The sequence below is a fragment of the Falco naumanni genome, chromosome 5 (assembly GCF_017639655.2).
Source record: "Falco naumanni isolate bFalNau1 chromosome 5, bFalNau1.pat, whole genome shotgun sequence".
NCBI lineage: Eukaryota > Metazoa > Chordata > Aves > Falconiformes > Falconidae > Falco > Falco naumanni.
Window position 1 is genome coordinate 39061507 of NC_054058.1, and position 23883 is coordinate 39085389.

General features: G+C 45.3%; 1 protein-coding gene across 1 annotated transcript; it reads left to right on the top strand.

The window, feature by feature from the left end:
- Positions 1-2946: 2946 nt before the first annotated feature.
- MYF5 (myogenic factor 5) lies at positions 2947-4510 on the top strand. Its single transcript, XM_040596307.1, has 3 exons — positions 2947-3486; positions 3973-4048; positions 4181-4510. Exons 1-3 carry the CDS (start codon positions 2980-2982, stop codon positions 4372-4374), a joined length of 777 nt encoding a protein of 258 aa, XP_040452241.1. The 5' UTR covers positions 2947-2979; the 3' UTR covers positions 4375-4510.
- The last annotated feature ends 19373 nt before the right edge of the window (positions 4511-23883 follow it).

The window sequence follows — 23883 nt, forward strand, 5'->3', positions numbered from 1 at the left end:
GGCGGAGGCCCGGCCGCGGGAGGGGACAGGCGGGGGCTCGCTGCGGCTCCCCGCGCCCATGGCTGAATGAAATGCGCCCCCGAATAACGCTCTGGCTGCCGGTTGCTGTCCCGCACCGGGGCCCAGGCGTCGACTCCGGCGGTCTGCGGCGGCACCGGGCCGTTTTTGGGGGAGGTGCGGGGTGCTGGCCGAGGGCGCTCCCCAGGGCCGGGGACGGGCACGGCGAGGCGTGTCAGGTGGGCCCCCAACACCGCTCACCCCCCGGCCCGGTAATTTACGGTTCCGGTCGGATTTTCTTTGCTTAAATATGGGGGTTGGAAAGAGATTGCACGTTCCGCAAATGGTCCCCACATGGGATTGAATCCCTCCAGCAATAGATGCGGCACGGCAACTGCTGCGGAGCGGGGAGGGTTGGGGCGAGCAACACTTTAAAGAGGTCCTGACACGTTCACCATTTTCTCTCTGCCCGTCCACAGGACCAGGCAAGGTCCGATGCTCAAGCTGTTTCCCGTTTTCCGGACTTGAGCCTCCTGAAATGCAGCATTATTTTCCTTCCCCCCCCCTCCCCCCCCCCGCCCCCAGCCAGCCTTGTAGTTTGTGTTTTCTCTCCCCTTTCTTTAGTTTCACTCGCCTACTGCACTTTTGCAAATTTGTTTTGAGATCACTTTACCAGAGGAGCCGGGAGCTCTTAAGGGATACTAATTACAGATTTTTTTTCTTCCTGACAGGCTTTTCCATCCTTTCTTCCCCTTCCCCCAAAATATGTAAGGGGAAAGGAAACAAATTTTCCTAAGTCCTCAAAGACTTTTGGGGAAAGGCACGTTTTCCAACAACCCCAGCCCTGCTGGATTAAGAGTTAAAACTGAGCTAAAGCTCTGCACGCCGGGAGAGCGGGACGGAGGGGGCTGGCATTGTGCACCGGGATATCCACAGTGCGTGCTTGAAGAGAAACCCCTGAAAGCTGAGCAGAACCGCAACCGGCACTTTAAAGATCAAGTTTATTTGTGCACAAAACATAAATCTGTAAACAGGTCTATTTTAGCCAGCGCAAATGTGGTAAATAAAAAGGTGTGAGTGTGTGTCTGCACGCCACAGCCCAGCGAAGAGTTCAAGTTACCGTCGAGCAGAGCCTTCCGACGGCCGGCTTCTTAGGAAAACAATAGGGAACTGCCCCGTCTTAGACGTGGCCCAACTACACTCCAACCTGCACCTCGGAGCGGCAGAAGCCTGAAATCCTGAGCTTTCTCTTTCCTGTAACTTTACTCCATTATCAACGCTGTGCTTTTCCTACAGTATTCATTTCAAAGGGGGTTCCCCCCGTTTATGGCCCCAAATAAACCGAAGCAGTGCAGATGTAGCCTTCCCCAGCCTTTAGATAATTATGCATCCGCTCGCAGGAAGCAAGGTGTGTGCATGGGATTTTTTTAGGAAAAGTTTCAGCCTAGGAGTGGAAATCTACCTTTTGGGGTTTGGGGGGCGGGAAGGAGCAGATCGGGTCGCCCCGGCAGCCACTACCGGCCGCCCTCCGCCTCGCCCGGGCGGCTGGGACGGCTTTCCAGCCGTGTGCGTTGGGGAGATGCTTGCCTACCCGCCTTGCTCACTTGAAGAGCGGCTCCTTGAGACAACCGGTTCGCCATGCCTGCCGCATTACCTCTTCCCGGAGAGAGGCTAGTTGTAGACGGCTTTTTCCTGGGCACACAGACTGGTTCCGTAGAGTTTGAACCGCTGCTGGGTCACTTGCTCTCCGTTTGAGTTAACCTAGGTCACATAATTTTATTCCCAGGTAGGGAAGGTTTCCTTTGCCTTCTCATAATATTTTCCTCAACTACAAAAGCCACCTGGATGAAACCAAAGGATTCCTGCGCGTTAGCAAATGCCTGTTAAATGGCTTCATTACCACTCTAATGACCCTCGCACCGCTCCGCTCAGCTACTGCTGCGGCTGGAGCTCTGCAAAGCTTTTGTCCCCGACTTGTGTAAAGTTACTTAGGGATTGCGGGGTTAGAAATTTTACACTTCCAGGAGGGGTTTGTTGCACTGGCAGCTGGGACGCATCTGTAACGGTACAAGTTTGCCTGAAAGCAGAAAATTAGCAAGCCCGAGGCACTGCTCGACTGTTGTGTCTCTAGCAGCACCAGGTCACACGAGCAGGAGAAGGAATGGGAAGGGGATTTGTCTCGGAGCAAACACGTACACTTTTCTTTTGTCAGTACCTTTCCCTGTGACCCGATCCAACAGCACTGAAATCCGGGTTTCCCCCCTCCCTGTCACTCCTGGCCACAGGTAGATGTGCATTTTTTGTCTCTCGGTTTGTAAATTTAGACGGTTGGTGACACAAGTTTAATTCCAGGACAAAGCACTCCTCAACATAAACGAGCAAATCTTAGGTCTGAAGGGAGGCGTAAATTGCTTCAGGTTAGACCTGGACCACAGGCTGCGGGGAATAAATATAGGCAAGTAGACACTGTAGGTGCTATGGAGGGGCTCTACGCTAAGCCCCCTGCGGGGAGAGCCGGTGCCCCTCCCGCGGCAGCCTGTGATGGGAGCGTAGGGACGAGGAACGGCTCTGCAGGAAATGTCAGCGGTGCGTGCGCGCCCACTGCCCCTCTTTCTCTTTCCATACCAAAACTGCAAATTCCCAGACTTGATTTAAACTCCGGAGATGTGGCAAACGAGTTGTGGGGAGGTCGGTCATTAGAGAAGTGCCCAGCTCACGGCTCTCCAAAGGAGCAGCGCGGAGCAAATTGTCTCCTGGGGACTAGAGGGGGCTTGCCCAGACAGCCCCCAGTAGGGGATGTGGTGGGATATGCTAATAAAGACTGGCCGCTGCGGACCAGCCTCCCTTTACATGTATATATAAGGGCCCCCCGCATCAGCCGAAGGACACTTCGTCTCAGGTCGCTAATTACTGAGGAAATTGCCTCAGCGCCTCGCCGAGAGCCCGTGGCTGCTGGCCCACACTGACGCCTCTGCGGCAAGGATGGAGGTGATGGACAGCTGCCAGTTCTCCCCGTCCGAACTCTTCTATGACAGCTCCTGCCTCTCCTCCCCGGAGGGCGAGTTCCCCGAGGATTTTGAGCCCAGGGACCTGCCTCCCTTCGGCGCCCCCGAGCCCCCCGAGCCCGCCTGCTCCGAGGAAGAAGAGCATGTCCGAGCTCCCACTGGCCACCACCAGGCCGGCCACTGCCTCATGTGGGCTTGCAAAGCCTGCAAGAGAAAATCCACCACAATGGACCGGCGGAAGGCGGCCACCATGAGGGAGAGGAGGAGGCTGAAGAAAGTGAACCAGGCTTTTGAGACCCTGAAGAGATGCACCACTGCCAACCCCAACCAAAGACTCCCCAAAGTTGAGATCCTGAGAAACGCCATCAGATACATCGAGAGCCTCCAGGAGCTCTTGAGGGAACAGGTAGAAAACTACTATCATCTGCCGGGACAGAGCTGCTCCGAACCGACCAGCCCCACTTCCAGCTGCTCCGATGGGATGGTAAGAGAGAGGCAGAAGTGATGGGGCTGTGGGGACCCCAGGAAGGCCCGCGGGCAGGTCCCCCTCACCCTCGCGTCCGGTCCCATGGGTGTGGGACGGGCTGAACGCAGCCAGACATCAGGAGAAGGTGGACGGTTTGCGTTAGAACAGGCCCCTTGTCAGATGTAACACTGAGCGTGCACACGGGCTTGCCGGGGATGCGGGGGGGTGGGGGGGCGGTATTGCTGCCGGGGGCACCCAGCAAGCTCCCGGGGGCTCGTCCCCGTCGTTCCCCCCAGCTTAGCGCGGCGCGCAGAGGGGTAAGAGGGGCGCAGAGGGAGACGCTGCCCCAGCAGCAGCCTGGCCGGGGCGCCGCTGTCCCGCTCCCTCGCGGGCGCCGGGACTCCCTCCCCGCCGGGCCTTAAGGCCCTTTCCCCCGTGGGGAGCACTCCACTGGCCCGGGGGTGAGGGCGGCCGGGCCGGCACTCGCCCCTCGCTGTCTTGCAGGCCGACTGCGGCAGCCCCGTCTGGTCGGCGAGAGGCAGCAGCTTCGACGCCGTTTACTGCCCCGAGATGGCCCACGGTAAGCCCGACCCGCCGGCAGCCGCGGGCGCAGGGGGTGCAGGCGGGGGGCCGGGGGCCGCCCCGCTCCCCGCGGCCCCTGGGGAGGGCAGCGCAGAACCCGGCCGTAACTCGCTGCCGCCCCCGGCCGCAGGGTACGCCGCCGAGCAGAGCAGCACCCTGTCCAGCCTGGACTGCCTCTCCAGCATCGTGGACCGCCTCTCCCCGGCGGAGGAGCCGGGGCTGCCCCTTCGCGACGCCGACTCCCTCTCGCCCAGCGCCAGTATCGACTCGGGGCCGGGGACGCCCGGGACGCCGCCGCCCCGACGGACCTACCAGGCGCTATGAGGGGCCCGGGCAGGACGGCACCCCGCGCCTGCCGCCGCCTCCGGCGCCGCTGCCCTCCTGCCGGGGCCGCCCCCCTCGCCCGGCCGCGTCCTGCAAACGCTCCTCGGGCGAGGGTGGCCGCGCCGGCGCCGCTTGGCCCGCCTCCCTCCAGGGCTGGGGGCGAAGCGCCCCGGCCCGGGCTCTCCCCCGGGGCAGCCAGACCCGGGGGCTCGGGGCACACGCGCTACGCTGGAAACCCCGCTGCAAATAAAACGTGCTGTACGAGAGCTGTCTGGCCTGCTGGTTCTTTAAGTGGATCCCCGGGTGTTGGGGAGGGCAGCGAGATGGGGAGTCCGCCAGCATCCGTGTGCGGCCCCGGCCGCGGCCCCTGCCGGCACGGGGGGGACCCGTCCCATCGCGGCGGGGCCGGGCCAGGGCATGCGGCGGCTTGGCCGGGCTGGGGCCTGGGAGCTTGTTTCTCCCGTCACCAGTGGGTGTTAGAATTCTGAGACCGCTCATGGAGGGACAGAAATGTGGAGGGTCAAATTCTCCGTCCATTCCTGTACTGCTATGGGCAGTTTCCTTTATTTTCTGCCAGAGTACAAGTAGTATTTCAGCCATATTCCCTTTTTTACTTTTTCTCCTTCTTGTCAAAGACCTTGTTTCTTTCTCTGAGTATGAAGATGGAACACTTATGGCCCTAAAATTGCATGGTGACTCTCCTTTGTAAAATGTCTGTATGATCTAGCTCAGATACTCTGTTGGGGAATTTTACTCTCAGTCACTCTTGGGGCTCTAGCAGAGACAAATTTAGTAAAGTTAGTAAGAACAAACCACAAGTACCTCTTTCACAATCCACAAGGTACATTTCACAATATTCAGATTCCTAATGAATTTGGTCCCACCAGCCAGGATGAAAATTCATTACTCTATTTACGTGGGTCTAGAAATAGCGAGGTCAAGTCTTCATGAGCTTCAGAGTTAACAAGTATTTCCTTCCAGGCACTAAATCTAAGTCTTTCTACCATGAAAAATTTCCAGCCCTTTGCACTGCTCCAGTTGTAATCCAAAACTTTTCTAGCCCTGTCCCCCGCCTCCACATCCCCCCCCCCAAAAAAAAAAAAAAAAAAAAAGATATGTGGAGAGATGGGGAGATGGGCTCCTTCAGTGCACCCAGAAATGTCTCCTATGATAAACACTCTGTTTGGGAAGGGATATACACCTCGCTAATGTGGAGTAAGGATGTATTTGCCATTTGTGTTTATGTTGTTAGCACTGGGTGGCCAAGAGGCCTGGCAGTGGTATTTCACCTCTGATAAATCTTTCACTTGAACCCAGCCCAGCTTAGTCACATTGCCAAAAGTTGCCACCTGACTGCTCTTTGGCAGCATCCCTGACCTGAGGATGAAGGAAGCCCAGCACGCTGAGGGGACATGTCCCCCCACAAAGGGCTACAGAGGAAACGAGGTGGCACCTACCTGCCTGAGCTGCTCAGCTGGGCAGTGGGCGTCTGTGCTGCTGACACAGGGCAAGGCCAGCCTGCCCCTCCTGCGCGGCTGCTCTCAGAATCACTTTCTGCCCAGAGCTGTGTAACCTTGAGGGAAGTGTTTTCTTTTCCTGCAGAGTAATTCAGGAGGAGTCTTTTCCAGAATGGGCCTTCTGTGTATATAGATAGGTCCCAAGTAATCATCGAGCAGAAAAAGTGGTTTGGAAACCCTAGACTGAGGTTGTGCAGAGTTACCAACAAGGTATTTGCACACTTTTGTCATTACAGATGCTTCAGGAGTATGCAAGTGTCTGAGCGCTGACAGTCTTCCCTGGTTATGGGCGATCGATCGCTTGCTAAGCCTTCTGTTCATAGAAATCCTCATGCACAACTCTGAACATTACTGGTTTTATTAATTATTTCTCACACATTGCTGCAGTGCTCGCTCCTCTCAACCAAAATACCATCCCAAGGATACCGCTTATGGCCAGGATCTAATACAGTGCGGATTATTTTAAACGATGGTTTAAAATGAACTAAGCTGGGGAACTTTCAGCATTTTGTTCTGCACTCTGCTGACCTTGGCAAGTGATCTCCGGTGAAGTATGCAGAGTAACACTAGCAAATCACATGTTGGTAATGTACACCTCTCTGTGGCTGGCAGGCATTTTGAGAGTTGCAAAAAGGTCAATACTTACGAGAAGTAGCTTTTCAGAGAGTGAGAAGTATCCCGTCTGCGGATGTTTGTCCACAGCCTCCTCAGTCCTACTAGACTAGATTACAATCTGTGGGTTTTGTTATACACGTATAGGAAACAAACTTAATTACAGGACATTTATAAACAAAGCTCCCATGAGCCAAAATGTGCGGTAATCCTTGGAAGGAATGGAAGTTAACCTCATGAAACTGCTTTTAATCCATGAATTGGGAAGAACAAGGTGTAAAAGGCTGCTGTCCTAGGAGATACGCTGTTGTGGTCAGATTTAGCACATTTAATAACAATAATGATGTATGAAAAAAATAAAATTATATAATATATACGTATAGAATATAATATATAAAACAGCACACATATTATTAAAGCAATAATAATAATAATAATAGGAAATGCAAAGAAAGATTTGTATTCTATGTAACACATGTTCATTTAAGGAAGGCTGTGCTCACAAATACATGAGAAGATGTTGGTTCAAAACACCTGAGCTCCACTCCTGTCCACTCTGACCACCTGGCTGAGTGCTGCAGGCTCCAGGACAGCTTGCAGTGATCTCACAAGCAGGCAGGCAGGCAGGCAGAGGGATGTCTTGTAGTAGCAGAATAACATAACACACAAGCTGCAAGTTTTCTGTCACTCTCTGCAATGAAGGGCATAATTCTGTGCAATTTTAAAAATACAATTCATGTTATATTTTAATTTACCTCTGAAAATCATGCTTTTTTGGCTTATATTCTGGCTGAGGGAGGCAGGGATGGTGTGGTGTGGTGTGGTGTGGTGTGGTGTGTGTGGGGGGGGGTGGGGGTGTGTGTGGGGGGTGTGTGTGTGTGTGTGGGGGGTGTGTATGTGTGTGGGTGTGTGTGTGGGGGTGTGTGTGTGTGAAGACGTGCTTGTATCTTTTCTTTCTGTTCAGAAACGAAGAAGAGATCTCCAGTGAAATACATATTTTAAACTCAGACCAAAAGGCCAACTGTACATTAAGAAACTAACATAGGAACCTAGTAAAGATGTCTTTAATATAACATCAAGACAAATGTCCTGTGTGCTTTATGTTTGTATTTATGAGTTACTTGTGCGGAAAGCCACTAATTTTCCCTGTAAAAAAACCATTACCCTCTTCTCCTGCGGTAAGACTTAAAAGTGATAAACTTTCAGTAATTAGTTCTTGGAGGCTGAAAGGTCTTGATTCTTGCTGTTTGTCAAAATATGCCTAGAAACACCCCGCATTCATGGCTGCATTTCAGGGGAAATTCAGTGCCACCGTCTTCCCAGCTCAGCCTGCTTGTCAGGAACAGTCAGACTTAGCAACAGCAGGCAGTTTACTCCTCCCCACCCCAGACCTTTTCCCTCCCCTCCTCTCCTCCTCCTCCTCCTCCACAGGACCTTGACTCGCTCATCAGTTCCCCTTACTCCTCTCAGCTGGACCTTGGGGTCCCACAGGAGGACCTGCAGCTGGCCAGCTGATGACTGCTGACCTTTGGCAGGCTCTGCACAGCCTATCAGCCTTACAGCTGGCCACAACTGCCCTCCTGGCAACTAAAGACCTAATGAGCTTGGCCAGCTGGAGACTGGGCTGGGATCCTGCTAGCTAATTTGACCTTGTGTGAGGGGTGGAGGAGTTCACCCACAAATGTGGAGGTGGTGAGCAGTGCATCTGTCTGTGTGCTGCCCTGGGGTGTCAGGGCCAGGCTTCTCCTGCAGCCAACTGGATTAGTGAAATAAGTAAAAAATGAGACTGCAGAGCTGTTCTTTGTATGCTTTATTTGAGTTTTCTGTTGGGTGTTAGCTCAGGCTTTGCTAGTGGCCTTTGCCTTCACTACATCTCATGCTGTTTTCTCCATTCAGCCCAAGAGATACACCCCTCTATCAGACGAGGGCTGGACTGAGGGAGTTATTCTCCTTCCCAAACACAGTATGATATTTGTTTTCTTCATTCAGCAGGTGCCCCGCTTTCCTTCCTCCAGGAGGTTATGCACCCTGGATGCTCATGGACTGCGTGCCAAGCCCACTGTACTGCCAGAGTCCAGCTACTTTCTCAAAGGTCTTCTGCTTTCTGCTCCCAGAGCAGCTGATGGGCACCATCCAGTCCTGGAGCCTGGTTTCGTTTTGAGCTTTAGTAACATTATGGGTTGCCTGGCAATCTGCTGGAAGATGTTGGTGGCTGTGATGCCAAAGTCTTTGCTCAGCTGATCTTGAAGAGGGTGATAGTGGGCATGATATATGAGGGTCAGTAAGCCTAGTGAGAGGTCAGAAATGTAGTTCAATGTCTGTATTAAATCAAGTGCATTTGAACCTGATAGTCTCCGAGAAGCTTTCAAACCTACAATAACAGCAGAGGAATAAATGTGTGAATTTTATCTTTATTTCTCTGATCTTCTATGAATATATGTTTTTGAAGTGATATTATTTCCTGGTTTAAAAATCTATATAACATGTATGCTAAGTAAAAATTAAATCCTATAAAGAAGACATAAAAGTTTTAACTTTGATTTTTTTTTTTTTTTTTTGAAGTGCCAAATCCTACCACTTGCAGCAGGACTCAGCTACCTAGCAGAGACTCAGGAACCTGACAAAGGTCTGGCTGTAGTGTAGAACTCAAGCTGGTGTGCCTATAATACATTATAAGGAGCCAAACTGTGTATTAAATCAGGTTTGAATTCAGCCTATTGTCTTTAATTGTTTGATTCCACATAATTTATTAAATGAATAAATTAATAACTCCTTAATTAGTGGTGAGCAAACAATGACTATAACTTCAGTCACACCTGTGTATAGCTCAGTGCAAAGACCTCATTAGCAAATGCACCCCTGCTCCAGCAAAGAGGTTCATTTTTTTTAGAATGGAATTATTTGGGTCTGCTGAAAACTTTCTGTTCCACTCATTTCTATGTTTTAAGTAACCATATATGCAAGATGTTGTGGGTTTCTTTTTTTTATTTACTAGCATGAAAAATTACTAATTTTTTTGTTTTCCTGTCCACTTTTGTGATGCTTTGAAGGAAAACTAGAACAATTGGTATTTCTATTGTGAAAAGTATTTACTTCTACAGCTGCTTTTTTGGAACATCTTAAAATTGAGCTGATAGCGCAATTCTAAATCTTGCTGCCTGACTGCTTTGAAAAGCAGAGGAGGAAATCTATGCGCTGGTCATGCTGAAGGTGCATCCAAAGTATATGTCTGAAATCCCTCCCTCAAATCCCTGAAATCCCTGCCTTTATAGACAGTAGACATTGCAGCAAAAACTCTTTCTCAGGTTTAACTGAATTATCTCAGTGACTAGAGGTTTATCATCAATTATCTCAGTAGCTTTAAAAATATTAAACCCCCTCAGAGGTAGTTGGAGTAGAGTTACTCAGGGAGGTGAGTGCCTTTGTGCTGGTCCTCACTGTCATAATTCTCTTTTTGTTGGCTAGTATCAAGCTGTTACTAGGAGCAGGCCACCAAACTCCCTTCTCCCCTGGGTGAATGCCTGTTGAAGACTGTCATTTTGGTCCTATGACTCCTGGGTTTCATGAAAGTTGTGTCTCAAACAAGCAGCCGGGAATCCTTCAAGCTGCTTTTTCTCAGGTGTATATAATGCTCGGAAGTGCTAAATGTTAATTGTTTAACTGCAAAGCTGCTACAAATGAGTGAGCACCATTTTCCTGGGCACCGGCAGGACCTCAGTACTGAAGACTTGAGCAGCCCTTAAGTACTAAGGTTTGAGTTCATAATCCCTGTATGATTAAAGGGAGATTTTTCTGGGTCTTGTCTTGAGTTTAAGCATCCACCCTTATTTTCCTTGTGACCTCTATGAGAGCGTCTACTGGGTTACAGTGTAGTGCAGGAGTTTGCTCTTGGGTGACTTGCTCAGGAAGATGCATCCCATGGAGGTGTGTCCCATGCAGTGGGAAAGGGGACACCTTGGTAATCTGAAGCTGTTTGGCTGTTGGAAACATGGATGGCTTAATAACCAGTTTTGGAGAAAGTGAGTCTTGTAAATTGGGAATTCCCTGCAGAAGATGTACCTGATGACAGTAAAAAGAGCTCCTGCTAAAGCCAAGAAAGGTAAGTACCGAAAGCTGGGAGGCCAGTTGTCACATGTTTGTATATGTAACTACTCAGTGTGAAGTAAAAGGGTGGTGACTCTGGGCAAGTGGGAAAAAGTTTAATAACTCTAAAATCCCCCATGCCAAGCATGATGTAGAAGGGAAACCAAGTAAACATGGGCTGAGACAGCTGTATCCTACCAGTGCCTGAAATGCACATTTTTCACGGGGTACAAATTTCTCGCATTTTTTTTTGCCTGGGTGAAATGCAAAAATGACTGAACTTTGAAATACGAAACTTGTTATTTCTAAACTTCCTAACAAGTAGGACAGTGAAAGCTCCTTTTAGAAAAGTGCTCATGAAATTGGACTTCCCAAGCAGAAGTGGTCTGCTCTGAGGGGTGTCCCAACATGTCTGCCTCCCATAACCCGTGTTCCCATCTCTCTCTTTTATGTGGGAAAAAAAGGACTATGCCCTCCCCCCAAAGTATTTATTTTGGTGTATACTCTTGCTTTACTACATTGTTTCAGCACTACCATACTTCCTTACATTCCTATTTATAAAACAAATAGTCCTATTTTTATTACTGGGTTTTATTCTCTATTTTTTTCATTTATAAAAAGTTTTATTGTTTATAAACAATGTATGTGGTTGTAAGAATAAGTTTGAATGCCATTTTAGTTTAATACGTATGGAAACAAATCTTTGTTTTCATGCAAACATTTAATCAGAAATAATGCATTACAAAGTACAGGTAGACAGCTAAGTTTATTATTGCCTCAACTCCACTGAAACCCCTGGAGTTTCACCAGGAACAGATTTGGGACAGAAGGCCTAGAATATAATTACAATATATTCATTGTCTCATGCCTCAGAAATGGATTGTTTATGTGCCAAGCTGTAAACTGATATTCATGATGACTGAAGCCTGAACAATGTTAAAATATCCAGACACTCTGCTTCAAACCCTCTGGTATCCAAAACTGTTCCTTTCCTCTCGAAAGGAGGGGGTTACTGCTGCTGAGGGTAAACAAGGGCAGGGGCACAGCTTTAGTACTCGAGCCGAAATAAGGACTAACTAGCCTGGCTGATGCTGAGGCTTAACAGCAGAGAGCCGGTGGCCAGGGTGCTGCCTGGGACCCTCCCCACCAGCTCTGTCCTCCTGCTCCTGAGGCAGAAGCTTCCCAAGCTGAGCCTTTCAGCTCAGCAGTCAGGAGATTAGCTGTGCTGCCCCCCAAAACCCCTTTTTTAGAGGGATTTTTCTTTAAATGAAAACTGCAGTGGAAAATTGCTTTTTATTGCAATTATGACGGATACAGTGGTTCACACGGCTTGCAGCATGCTTGAGAGCCAGGGCCCACGCTCTGTTCACACACTATGGAATATCAAGTACAATCATATTTTCTGTTTTATTTGGCCATGATTTCCAGAAGCAGAAGACTGAAATTATGCTCACAATAACTGCAGTGATTTTTTGACTGTCTTGAATGCCAATCAACTCTTATGGAATAGCAGGATAGGTAGTAAGTGCAAGGAATTTTTGAAGAGCTTTTTCTCTGGAGCCTATTTTTTATTTTTATTTTTTTAAAACCCAACTTTTCCCATCTGTGTAGTTAAAAGTAGAGTATAGTCGGAGAGAAAATCTTACTGAACATATGATAAAACTATTCACATCTTAAAAACAATCTCTCGGCTCATTAATAAGATATCCGTGTGTATCAGATCTTAGAGTAAGATGTGACCGAGATTATTATTACGTCCTTTTGAACCAGTGGAAATACCTATGCACAGGCATACCGTATATATGCAAGTTTTAGCAAGTTCAAGGCTTAAAAATAGAGGTGAGGAAGTCCCTCTTTATGGTTTGGGGAAAGGAAGAGAAACAGTATAAGTATTACCAGATTAGTTATGTAAACTGACATAGGACTTAACTTTGGAGATTGGTCATCCTATGCTTGACTGAGTCTTTAACCCCCAGTTAATTTTTATTATATATAATCCTGGTATGTTAGACGTGGGTGTCCATAGTGTCTCTGGCAAAATCTTTCCACAGTAGCTTTATTATATCGCTGCAATCATTGTGGAAAGCTCAGGAGCTTCGCTAGGGAAGTTAGAGGCTCATGGCAGACTGACCCTGCAAGGGTGAGGTTCTGCATCTTTTAAGCACCTGAGGAGCTCTGTTTGATTCTGATCTTGAAGGTCCTTTGGTCAAAAGCTGTGAGTAGCACCTACAACTCTTCTTCCTCTAATTCCAGAAAGAAATTTGTGGTTTATGACTGCTTTTGTGTTCCTGTTTCTTGTTTCCTTTTGAAAAAGAGAAAAGCACTGTGTAACCTGGCTGAAAATGTGGGTTATCTGACAGCTGCCTGGACTGTAAGAATTAGAGCAGCAAACAAGCATTACTCCAACGTTAAGTAGTGGTGGGGCTTGGCCGAGCCTTCCGTCACATACAGCATGAGGTCACTGAGCTGCTCCACACAATGGGCCTTCCCCACTGTCGCCCTGTAGCGAATGCACACCTGGGGTGGGGGTTTCAAGCTGTAGCAATTCAGTCTGCTTGGAATACACCCGTGTTGCCTTTTAAAATGTCCCAGAAAACCTGCAACACTTGATACATCATATCCGATGGGTCAGTGCAGTCCCGAGATGGTGGGCTCCACTCCAAGGACTATGTGCAGTGGGTTTTCCTACCCAGATAATTCAAAATTTTCTGATGATGTGCATGCTGATGTTGGTGCAGGTCGGCGTGGCAGACTTGCAGACGTGGGGCTCTAATTTAGAGCTGAAATTGGGGAGAAGAGCTTCTAGATTAATTTTGACACTGTAATTCTCCCACTGTGGTTAAATGAAATGAAACTGGTAAGAGAACAGAAAAAAACCCAATCTGTATTGGAAGCATATGCTGTACAGCCCAGCCAAGTGTGACTTGGATAGCTGTAGCCTGAAAATTGGACTTTATAAGCATAACACTGATCTGGCAGAAAGTGTAACGCAGCAGTACTTATAAAACTAAAACCAGTTCTGGAGCACCTGGACATAAGAGTACGATAATCTGTTTCCTTTTGGTCTTCATAAAAGTACCCACTTTTAAGTGACACCAGACAATTGTGTGAGATTTCACTCCCTCCAGCCTGCAGAGAAGACTGCTGCAAGCTGAGGCCCTTTTGGGTGCAGGAATTCAAAGCTGAAGAATCCTTTTTCCAGTGGGATTATTCTTTTTATAAAGCTCTGTGTGTGTGCTGGAAAAGCAATTTATTTTGTCACTAACATGGGATAAAGCATCATTATGCTACTCAGCTGTCACTGGGGAGTATTTACAAATGGCAAGTCTATTTTGGTCCCAGTAGTAGTTCTAATCATGGCAAAAATGCTTCTAGTCTGAATAATTAGGAAGTGCAGGCTGAGGTCTGATTTTTCGCCCCTTGCCCCACCTCACCCCAAAAAAGTTCTAAAATTTAAGGGGCAGATTTTCTAAGGAATGTAGGATTAAAAAAAATAATCCTGTTTCTCTAAAATATTGAAGTGCAGAATTTTAAATATATGACTTAAAAAAATCAACTGTACTATTTAAAGCTTTGAAATTTATAGGAGTTAGGCACTTTTCAAAATCCTATGGCATGCGAAGGCTCAAATTCTCCAGTGGGATTAGGTGTTTAAATACATTTGAGAACAAGACTGCAGAGCCACAAGGAGAGGTTAGGGATCCCAGTGCCAAGTGCATTTCTTAGCTTTACAGAATGCTGTAAATATGGTGAAATTCATGATGTACAGTGAGGCACCTGGGCCCCAGTGTCATGTCTGGGAATACATTATGCAAAGCAGGGCTTTGCCTGAATAGCAAGAACTTGATGAAAAGCATGTCTTCAGTGTCTTACTCTGGACTGGGATATAGTGTCTTCTCCCAGTCAATATTTTTCTTTCTTTCATGTGCCTGAGCCCTGTATTTCATGGTCTAAGCAGGAATAAACAATTCATTTACAAAGTAGAAGGTGTTGTGAAGTTGTTTCCCTTTTATTAAATAGGTTATCACTTACAGCACTCACATGTGATGTGTGAAGGTGAGTCAGTGGCTCTTTCTGCCTGCATCGAAGGGACTGATTTGATTAGAAGAGAGTGTTTTGGGGCATGGTGTCTTCGGTGCATATTTGAGCTGTTCCATTGCATGGACTAAACCAGGTTGTCCTTCCTGCAGCTTGCAGGATGGCTTTGCTTCTCAGACATTTAATTTGTTCCTAATTTAGCTTCTTGCTTCCCTTTTCCCCAGATTGTGGGATGGATGAAATGTGTGGTACGTGATGCCCTTTTTCTGAAGGGCTCTGGGGGATCTTTTTGGTCATGTGGCTGGAAGTACAGCTAGTAAATGGCCAAACCACTGGTGTTCTCCGTTCTGCAATGAGAGCATATTGAGTTCTGTGACAAGATCACTCATGTATATTCATGCATGTGATGGGAGTGATCTGCTCAGCCTGATTTTTGTGTGTGTTCCTTGTGTGATGAGACACATATTTTGGTCACAAAGGAGGCATACTTCCCATTGTGCAGGACAGGCAGGGTTAGAGCTTGCAGCCCACGGAAGCCTCCTCACCAGTCTGTGTGGATATCCTGGACCAAGAGTTCTGCAACCACTGGGCTGCTGCAGAAGGTGGATCTTTGCTCAGATGCTGAGCTGTGAACAGGAGCTGCTGCAGCAGGAATGGCCGTTGTCTCTGCTGTAGTGTGGGAGGGAGTATGAGCAGTAGTAACAGGGAGGTCTTTTTAACACCACAACTGTTTGCTGAGTGACTCAGATAAATATTTCAAGAGTTTCTTGCTTTCTAGAGGTGTCGTTGCCAAACCTGATCTTCTTGGGGTAAACTGGAGCTCTAGGATGACCGCAGCAAGGCTTCTGATAAATACCAAGTGTACACAGTGAAATAGTAATGTATAATAACTTATCTGCCTTCATCAAGTACTGGAGGAGGTCTCTTTCCAATTATGACCACTTACGTTGAATAGTCATGTTCAAGAAAGATGATCAGATATTTATTTATGTATTTATCTTTGTTTAATTTTTTATATATTAATTTTATTTATTTATCTTTATTTATTACACATACATTTTCATTTATAGTATAGTATATAGTAAAATAGTAGCTGCTGCAGTGACCCAGACCATTGAATGAGAAATGGAGAAAGAGAAAATTGTGTTACCCACAGGTATTTGTAATCTATGTTGTTGAATTGAATGATGACTATATGGCAAGTAGGTTAATGAATTGAGGACGAAATAGCATCAGCAGTTGGCTCAGGCACACATGCTGGAGCATATTGTTGTGTTATGTCTGTAATATTACTGTGAAAATTCAGCTGCAGTGTTGCTGGGACATGTTGCAGGGACTGGGGACTGCCCTAGGATCCTACAGTAGAGCTCAGCATGTAGTGGTCTTTTTTTTTTCCAGTGCTCAAGTAATTGGTGGCTTGAATACCCTTAGAATGAATGTGTATGTGGGCAGCCACTCATGGGGTAATTCTGAAGGATACAGCAATGTCCAGGAAGATTTTTTTTGTTCTCTCTCTGCATCATAGGCAGTATAATGTGGCACAATTCCCTACATGCCTATACTTTTCTGGCACCAGCATTTGTCTTTTTTTTTTTTTTTTTTAACCTGTATCCTTTAAAATCCTGTGATGAAGTGACTTAGTGGTGGCAGTCACTCATGTCAGATTCCTGGAATCTTGCATGTTTAAGGATGTTAAAGCAGCAAAGTCCGTCTTGCAGTACAGAGGATACTTCTAACTGCTTATCCTGCTTGTGTCTGCTTATCTCTTCCCCCAAAGAAAAAACTGTTTGAAAAGTGTACACTGCCCTAATAAATCCATCTGCTATTACTAATGCATGACAAAGAGCCAGGCTGCTGCTTATACTTTTCAGAAGTTGTGAGGTGGAGTGGCAGAAAAATGCACAAAACTATTTTCCACCCGAGTCACTGGGGAAACAGATTAATGAATGTTGATGCTGTCCTCATGTGTTTAAACTGAGCCCTTTTTTCTGCTGCTTCCCAATCTTCTCAATTATAAATAATGCTGATACACCAAATGGTACTGTCTCTTAGAATTATGGTTCCCTCCACAGTCCTGCTTTTGAAATTTTGGACTTCATCAGATTAAACTGTCCTTTAATCTCATTCTCATGTTTACCAGGACTTTGTTCTGCAAGTATTAGGAATTAAATTGGAGTAAAGATGGGTAGAACTAAGTTCATTATATGGCTCCGCTCTAGCTAGGAAATGTCTGCATCTACAAAGAACTTATCAGTCAAAATCAACCCCACAAATGATAGGAATGTTTGAAATTAAAAAAAAAACAACCACCACAAACCAGGCTGTTTAGATTGTGTTTTAAAACTGTGAACAGGAAATGGGTTAATAAGGGATGCTTTTTGGGGAACTACAGAAAGGAACAGAAGTCTTTCAAAAAGTGGCAAATTAGAGTGTCAAACCCCACTCTTGGAGATGATCCTAACTGTCCTGACCATTTGGCTTGCTGCAGCTTGTTAAATTGTAATTCATCAGTTTAAGAATTCATATTTGTATCTTGGCTCACGGCATTGATAAAGCTGTGACCAGCCCTCCTGAAATCATTATCTCCAACCTGACTATGTACCCAAACTTTCATCAACTGCCTGTTCCAAGCATGCCAGGCTATTAAACAAGCATCTCTGTTAACATACAGAGCAGCTGTCCACAACAGAAATGCTTAACAAGGAGGAGCTGTTTGATCCAACCATCCGTTTGCTGGGTTGTGTAATAGCAGTACAGGGTAAATGATGCCGCACCTGCAATTCTGGTTACACAAGGGGTAAAGGGCCACACAAAGTGGTGTGAATGCAAGACTGCAGTGGCCACTTGACTCTTTCTGGGAAGGGGGTGACTTGGGAGCTTCTCTGGTTGGGATTCAGGGTCACCAGGGAGGGAAAGGATGTGAGATGAGAAAGGGTGCTGTCAGGAAGAGCATGCTTCCAGAAACCTCCCCATAGAAACTGAGGTGCTGGTAAATGTTGGTGCCCTCAGGGTTATTGGCATCTGAGGGATTATCCTGAAAAAAATCTCATTTTTGATCTTGAATGGCTGAAAGGAAGGATTTTGCTAGCTGCCATGATGCCTTTGAGATCTAGTGCTTGGATCTTGCCTCTACTGATAGGCATCTGAATATCTTAGAAAATCTGTCTGTAAGATTTCAATTCAATAGGATGTTTCTGTGCATGGCCAGCTTATGATGGCATGAGCTCACTTGTGAAGCCAGGGGCATGCATTATAAATTCAAATGTGTGCTTGTGTACGTTGGGCTATAGATGGCAATAATTTCTTCTATTTTTGAGTATCGTACATTGCAATGAAGTTTTTATCTTTAAGACATAATCATTACCTAATAAATAATAGCATTTTAACTGTGCTTTTTTAAGCACATTTAGTCATATGCTGGTTGCATAAGTGTAATTTTGTCACCTTTTTTTATAGTATCTTAAAATCTGTATGTGAAAGGTTTCTGTGATAATTGGCTATTGTATCTAGTTTTATACTGGTAAACCTTCTGCAGAATTATTTATGATGTTATGTGCCATCTGCTATGAATTTTGGTAACATGAATTTATCCTGCCTAGATATGGTTAACATTTTCAGTATGAAGTTGGTTTCTCTAGTGTTTTCTTTTAGCAATAGGCAGGTGGTGCTTCAAACACTTAGGGAATGGATTTCAGATAGAGTTTGGATTTGTCTTTTTAGGGGATTTGGGGGTCTAGTTGTAAAAGACACCATTTAATGAGCAAATAGTTCTCCTGCTCACTTGCTTTTGATTTTCTCTGAAGCATCACACATTCTATAGCTTAAAGATATAAAATAGTGTGACTGCAGTTCTACAGGAAAACAGGCAGTGTTTGGCCTCAGGGCAAGTATGCAGGCAGAAGGGAGGATTAAACATTGTACAGACATTGTAGCCCTACAGGGCAGCACACATACAGTGCTGTGAGGAGCTGCGTGTGTGCAGCAAGCAGAGCATCTCCAGAAGCAGTGCTGCTTCAGGGGCTCAGCAGAGGCAGCAGGACAGCTCCTCAGGGAGCGTGGCATGCCCAAGGCTGGTCCCAAACCACCAGACAACAGCAGCAACGGGGAAATAATGTGCCTGCCGGGGTTGGGAAGCCACCAGGCACAGTAGCAGGTTAAGTGGGTTATGGTAAATGTGGTCGTTGTGTTTTTTTGCCATTCTGATTAGTTCTTCTCAAAGCAACTGTTAGAAGGCACCAGACAAGCAGTTAAAATTAATGAAATCTTCTTTTTTTTGGCAATATAAACATTTGTTTTGCTCAAGTTTTAATGAAATAATGTCTTTTTTCTTTTGGCCATATGTCTCTTTCAGTCTGTTGGTAAGATTAAGCTCTGCTTGTCAGGGTTTTGTTGTTAGTGTTGCTTTGTAAATAAAAAAGAGGGAAATGCCTGTTACACAAAGCAAAATGTATATAAAATACAGGGAGTATTTTGTTTACTACATGATTTGCCTGTTTTTTTGACAAATCTTCCTTTCCATATTGCTTTCTTTATGTGCATGCCCAGAAGAAACTCAGCATTGAGAGGTGCAGGTAGCAACATCCTTGCATAAATCATATGAGCCCCCTCAACCAGCAGCTCTCAGATTTGTGGGGAGATATGAAACTTCTCTGGAGGAAGGAAGAGTTACAGAAAACCACCACAAACAACTTTGTATTTAAGCCCTCAAATTTTACTACACTTGGAAATTGCTCTTTAGCAATTTAAGATAATTGAATAAATAGCTTAAAAAGACAACATTTAAAAAAAGTAATCAGAATTGTATAGGAATCCTGTCATTTCTTGTATGTGGAAAAAATAAGTGGAGAAAAGTTAGAAAAGAAGAGGTTGAAGTAAAAGGTTATTTTTGGTAGTGGAGTCACTAGTGAGGTCCTGCAAGGATCTGTGCTGTATAACACATTCATAAGTGATCTGGAAAAAGTTGTGACTGGCAAGGATAAAAAGTTTATTAAGGTTAATAAATCAGGTAGATAAATAATAAATCAGGACTGTCTGCAAGAGCTGCAGAAGGACTTCATGGGACTCTGACTGGCTGTTAAAATGGCAGATGAAAGCCAGTTTTCATAAATGTAAAATGATGTACACAGGGAAAAACATTGCTAACTTCATGTATAAAATTGTGGGTTGTCTTATCAATTGCCACTTGGGAAAGAGATCTGAGAGTTATAATAAATGGTATTAGGCATTCTAGAAAGAGATAATGAGCCACTGGAAAATACCACTATGCTATTAGACAAATCTCAGTGTGCCCTGAGTCTGTACAGGCTTGTCTAGTACTTCCATCTGAAAACCTATGTAGCAGAATAGGAAAAGATTCATGGCAAGGCAACAAATGTGATTTAAGATTCCCGGATGGCTTCTTTACAAGGAATGTAGGTTGCAGAGTAACCTAGGACTTCTGTTTTATTTTTAATTCTTACCATTTACTCAACATCAGAAGACTGATGACTCAAGGAAGATGCGTTTCTATATTAAAAGACCTGGAGAAAAGATAAGGGCATGATAAAAGCCCATGAATGGCATGGAAAGATAGAGGGAGAATGATTGTTTAATGTCTGTCCCAGCAGACAATCAGAGGGCACAAAAAAACAACCAAACAAACAAAAAAACCCAACCCAAACCAAACAAAAAAGTCGGTTCAAAACAAAAGGAAATGGTTTGCACCAGATGTAACTAAACCATGAAACTCAGCTGCAGGATGGGTGGTTGCTGAAAACATGGTTTCAAAAAGCCCCTAGAAAAATTCATGTACAATAAATTCATCAAGGGCTAGTAATACAACAGCACCCATTTTTGGCTCAAGAAGCTTCTGCGAAAGCTCCAAGTTGCGGGAAGCTGGAATACAGTTATGGGGGGCAGGAGCTCACTGCAACACGTGCCCCACCTTCCGCTCTTTGGAGCTGGGTTAAAGGCTCCTAGCCCTGGTTTTAGGTGGTGTGATCTCTCTGGTCTTTAATGTTCTGTTCTCTTGAAACCAACAAAATACATATCATTTGAGGGCTTTATAGCCAGATAGCATGCAACTTCCTAGAATTACATCCTAGTGGTTGTTGCTTCTATATCACCTGTATGCTACAGACAACATGCAGGCATAGTTCTTTGTCATAGTTATCGCTCATTCACTTCATGCAGTCAGAGAGTTTGCTTGGCTTCTGTGCCCTAATCCTTGGCAGTTACTGTCCTGGTGGAAAATGTTTCTGTGCTTGTCAGCTAGCTTGTTGCATTCCGTAGCATCTAAAATTTAGGCTTCCTCTCTGATCTATTCATCTAGGTTCTGTCTGTAGTGAATGAAGAAAAAGAGCCATTTCCCATTAACAATATTCTCACACGGGAGGGAGATAATTACCTAATGTGGTTTCTTCAGTGACAGGTTGAGAATAGGATGTTCCTACAGAGAAACCGCAGTACTTTTAATAGGGAAGGTGAGAGAAAGGTTTTACACTGCTTCAACAGATGAAGCAGAAACATGTTAAAGCTGGGGTGGGAATAAAGACTGGCAATGCAGAGGTGAGAGGGATGGAGGAGGCTGATTAGAAAATCCTTCCACTGTCTTCACCGGGAAAAAAAGAAAAGTATTACATTGTGTCAGTAATGGTTACACAGATGAGGTGACTCACCCCTTGGAGAGTATTCGTCCCTCCATTAACTACACAGGCTTATGCTTGGCTTAGACCAGAAACCTCTCTTTTAGAGAAGGTAGCTGCAGTTAATCACACTTCCACTGACAAAAATAATCAAGTGTTCTGACTGACTCCTGAGGTACTTCAGCCACTTCAACAGTCAGAGAAATCTGTGACATCTTCATCTGATTTGACATTTAGAACTATTCTTTTTTTCCTCCTATTTTTTTCTCCAGCTTTGAAGATTGTCATTCTTTGACTTAGCTTGCAGGGCAAATTTGCTTTAAGATTGCACTCACCTCCTTAGTAAACCAGATCAGTATTACTCCTGAGTAGCTGAGCAGAATAATTTACTAAAGGCAAGATGACTGCTTCTAAATCATGCTTTGGAGGTGTACTGATTGTTATGCAGATAACTGCTAAGGGCTTATTAGCTCAGCAAAGAATCTGGTTGGAAATTCTTCCGTATCTCATGAAAAGCACTCACACTTCCATTAGAGTCAGTTACTTATTTCTCACACCCTTGCTCCATTCAGATTTAAACTGATAATCCTAGATTAGGCAGGGACACAGGGAAGAAACCAGTCTCAGTTGCACCAGCCTCAGTAGAAGACTGATTTACAAATGTCAGAAGATTATTATTTGAAGCAATTAACACACATTTTGTAAAAATATGGTTTTGGCCTTACTTAGCCTGAAAGTCCTTGACTTTAAATTTGGCTAACAGTTATGTAGTCACATTGGCCAATTCCAGGATGAGCATTGGTCTTGTTTTACCACTCTTTGTCCAGGATTATAATCTTTATTGGAATAAAAGCCTTTCTGAGAGAACTGGAGAATTTGGGCTGCTGTTAAGCCCCATATTCAGAACATGAAGACTGAACAGGAGACCTGCCCCTTGCCTCCCTCCCAGGTGCTGTCTTTGCACCTTACATTTCATGGAAAAATTGTGAAGGTTGTTGGTGTCTGGACTTTATCACTGGAGCTTGCTGAAGGCAGAACTGTTTTATCATCCTGGCTGCCTTCCTCTGGTGATGTCCTTTCCTTTTCTCTTTCAAACACTGGTGCCAGTTTTCTGAGGCTTCCTTGTATTTGTCAGGCTGGTGCTTCTTGGGTATTGCCTCCTCCCAGGTCTTTCAGAGAGGAAGCTGCCTGAAAATATAAGCTGTGGTGTGGTGTACAAACTGTAGCTCCTAGTTTGTTTTCCCTGTTGAGAAATAGGAAAACTTTCAAATACTTGTCTACTTAAGCTAAATATAAAAGCCCTGGTTAGAGTTTAGGGAGAAAGAGGAAAAAAGTTATAGAGTATCTAGAAAAGGAGAAATAAAATGCATCTACAGCTAGCCTGTAGATATACCTGGATATAATCTAATAATCTGGACTATGTTTGGGTGCCACTCTGAGGAACACAGTGCCAGGCAGTGGTACAGACTGTTAGCATTTTTGAGAAAATCACAGCTACAAGGGAAACCCAATTTGATGCAAGTTCCCCCCCGAAAGCAGAGCAGCTGCTGCAGTGTGAGATTTATGACTTGCATCAAATTTTTACTGCACCTGGTTCACATGACTCCCTTCAGCAAGGCATGAAGACATGTGCTTCATATTTCATTTATTTCAGTGTGGGTGATACACTTGCCCAAATGTTGCTTTGCATAATTTTTTCATCAGCACATGTATAATTTTCAGCAGCAGCTACAGCAAGTGTAGTATGATCAGACCCTGACTGCGTGCAGTCCACTAACCATATTAAGCAATACTTACATTAACCATAGAATTCTTACCCAGGTAAGAATATTGCTTTTATTGCTGTTACCCTATTGCTATCTGCCATTCTTAGCACACAGAGTATTCACTCGTGATGTGATTGCACATGTTCAACGGAGCCTTTTTTGAACTGTCCGTTCACTGTAAAATGTGTGGAAATATGCTCAATGAATGTTGCGTACATCTGTGAGTGTCTGCATTGTAATGCTCGCAGAAAAGGAATCTGCAGCAATGACGCTGGAACAAGCAGCTACAGCTGCTATGAACATCGTTCCACACTAGGCGTCTCCCTTAACGTATTTATTCACAAATATTTATTCAGCTAAGTGCTGTAGGGTTCCACTGTCCGACAGAACATAGTGATCAGGTGTAGGTAAGGACAGCTAGGTGTATTTGTACAATGGAGCAGTAAACTTGCTACCTACGCAGAGGAAACAAATCTAACTTGTTTTGGAAAAAAAATATTGAATTCGTATATTTGGTGCAATATGAAACAGTGGAGACAAACATTGCTACAAAAGACCTAGTCACCGCCTCCGTTTTAGTTTGAGTTAATTGATGCGTAATCCCCCTTCCCGTAAGCAGTCAAGTTTAGGTTTTCCATTAGGGGTACTAAGACCCAGTGGCAAATAGTTTAACTTCTTTCTGTCAACACTACAGAGAAGATAAGCACAACATGCACAAAACCAAGGCTTGAAAGGTGGTTCTGACATGAGTTTTGTACCTGAAGCGTGATGTTAGTAGAGAAATTAATAGTTCTTTGCATGTTTGGTACTTCAGAGTTTAAGAAATTTTCTTGTTTATTTTATAATAAATAATAATTGCTTATTGTTGAA

Bases quoted from the DNA above. Each gene is read 5' to 3' on its own strand.
- MYF5 (XM_040596307.1), top strand. From the start codon at position 2,980: ATGGAGGTGATGGACAGCTGCCAGTTCTCCCCGTCCGAACTCTTCTAT. The intron at 3,487-3,972 runs GTAAGAGAGAGG...GCTGTCTTGCAG, and splicing joins CCAGCTGCTCCGATGGGATG to GCCGACTGCGGCAGCCCCGT. The intron at 4,049-4,180 runs GTAAGCCCGACC...CCCCGGCCGCAG, and splicing joins CTGCCCCGAGATGGCCCACG to GGTACGCCGCCGAGCAGAGC.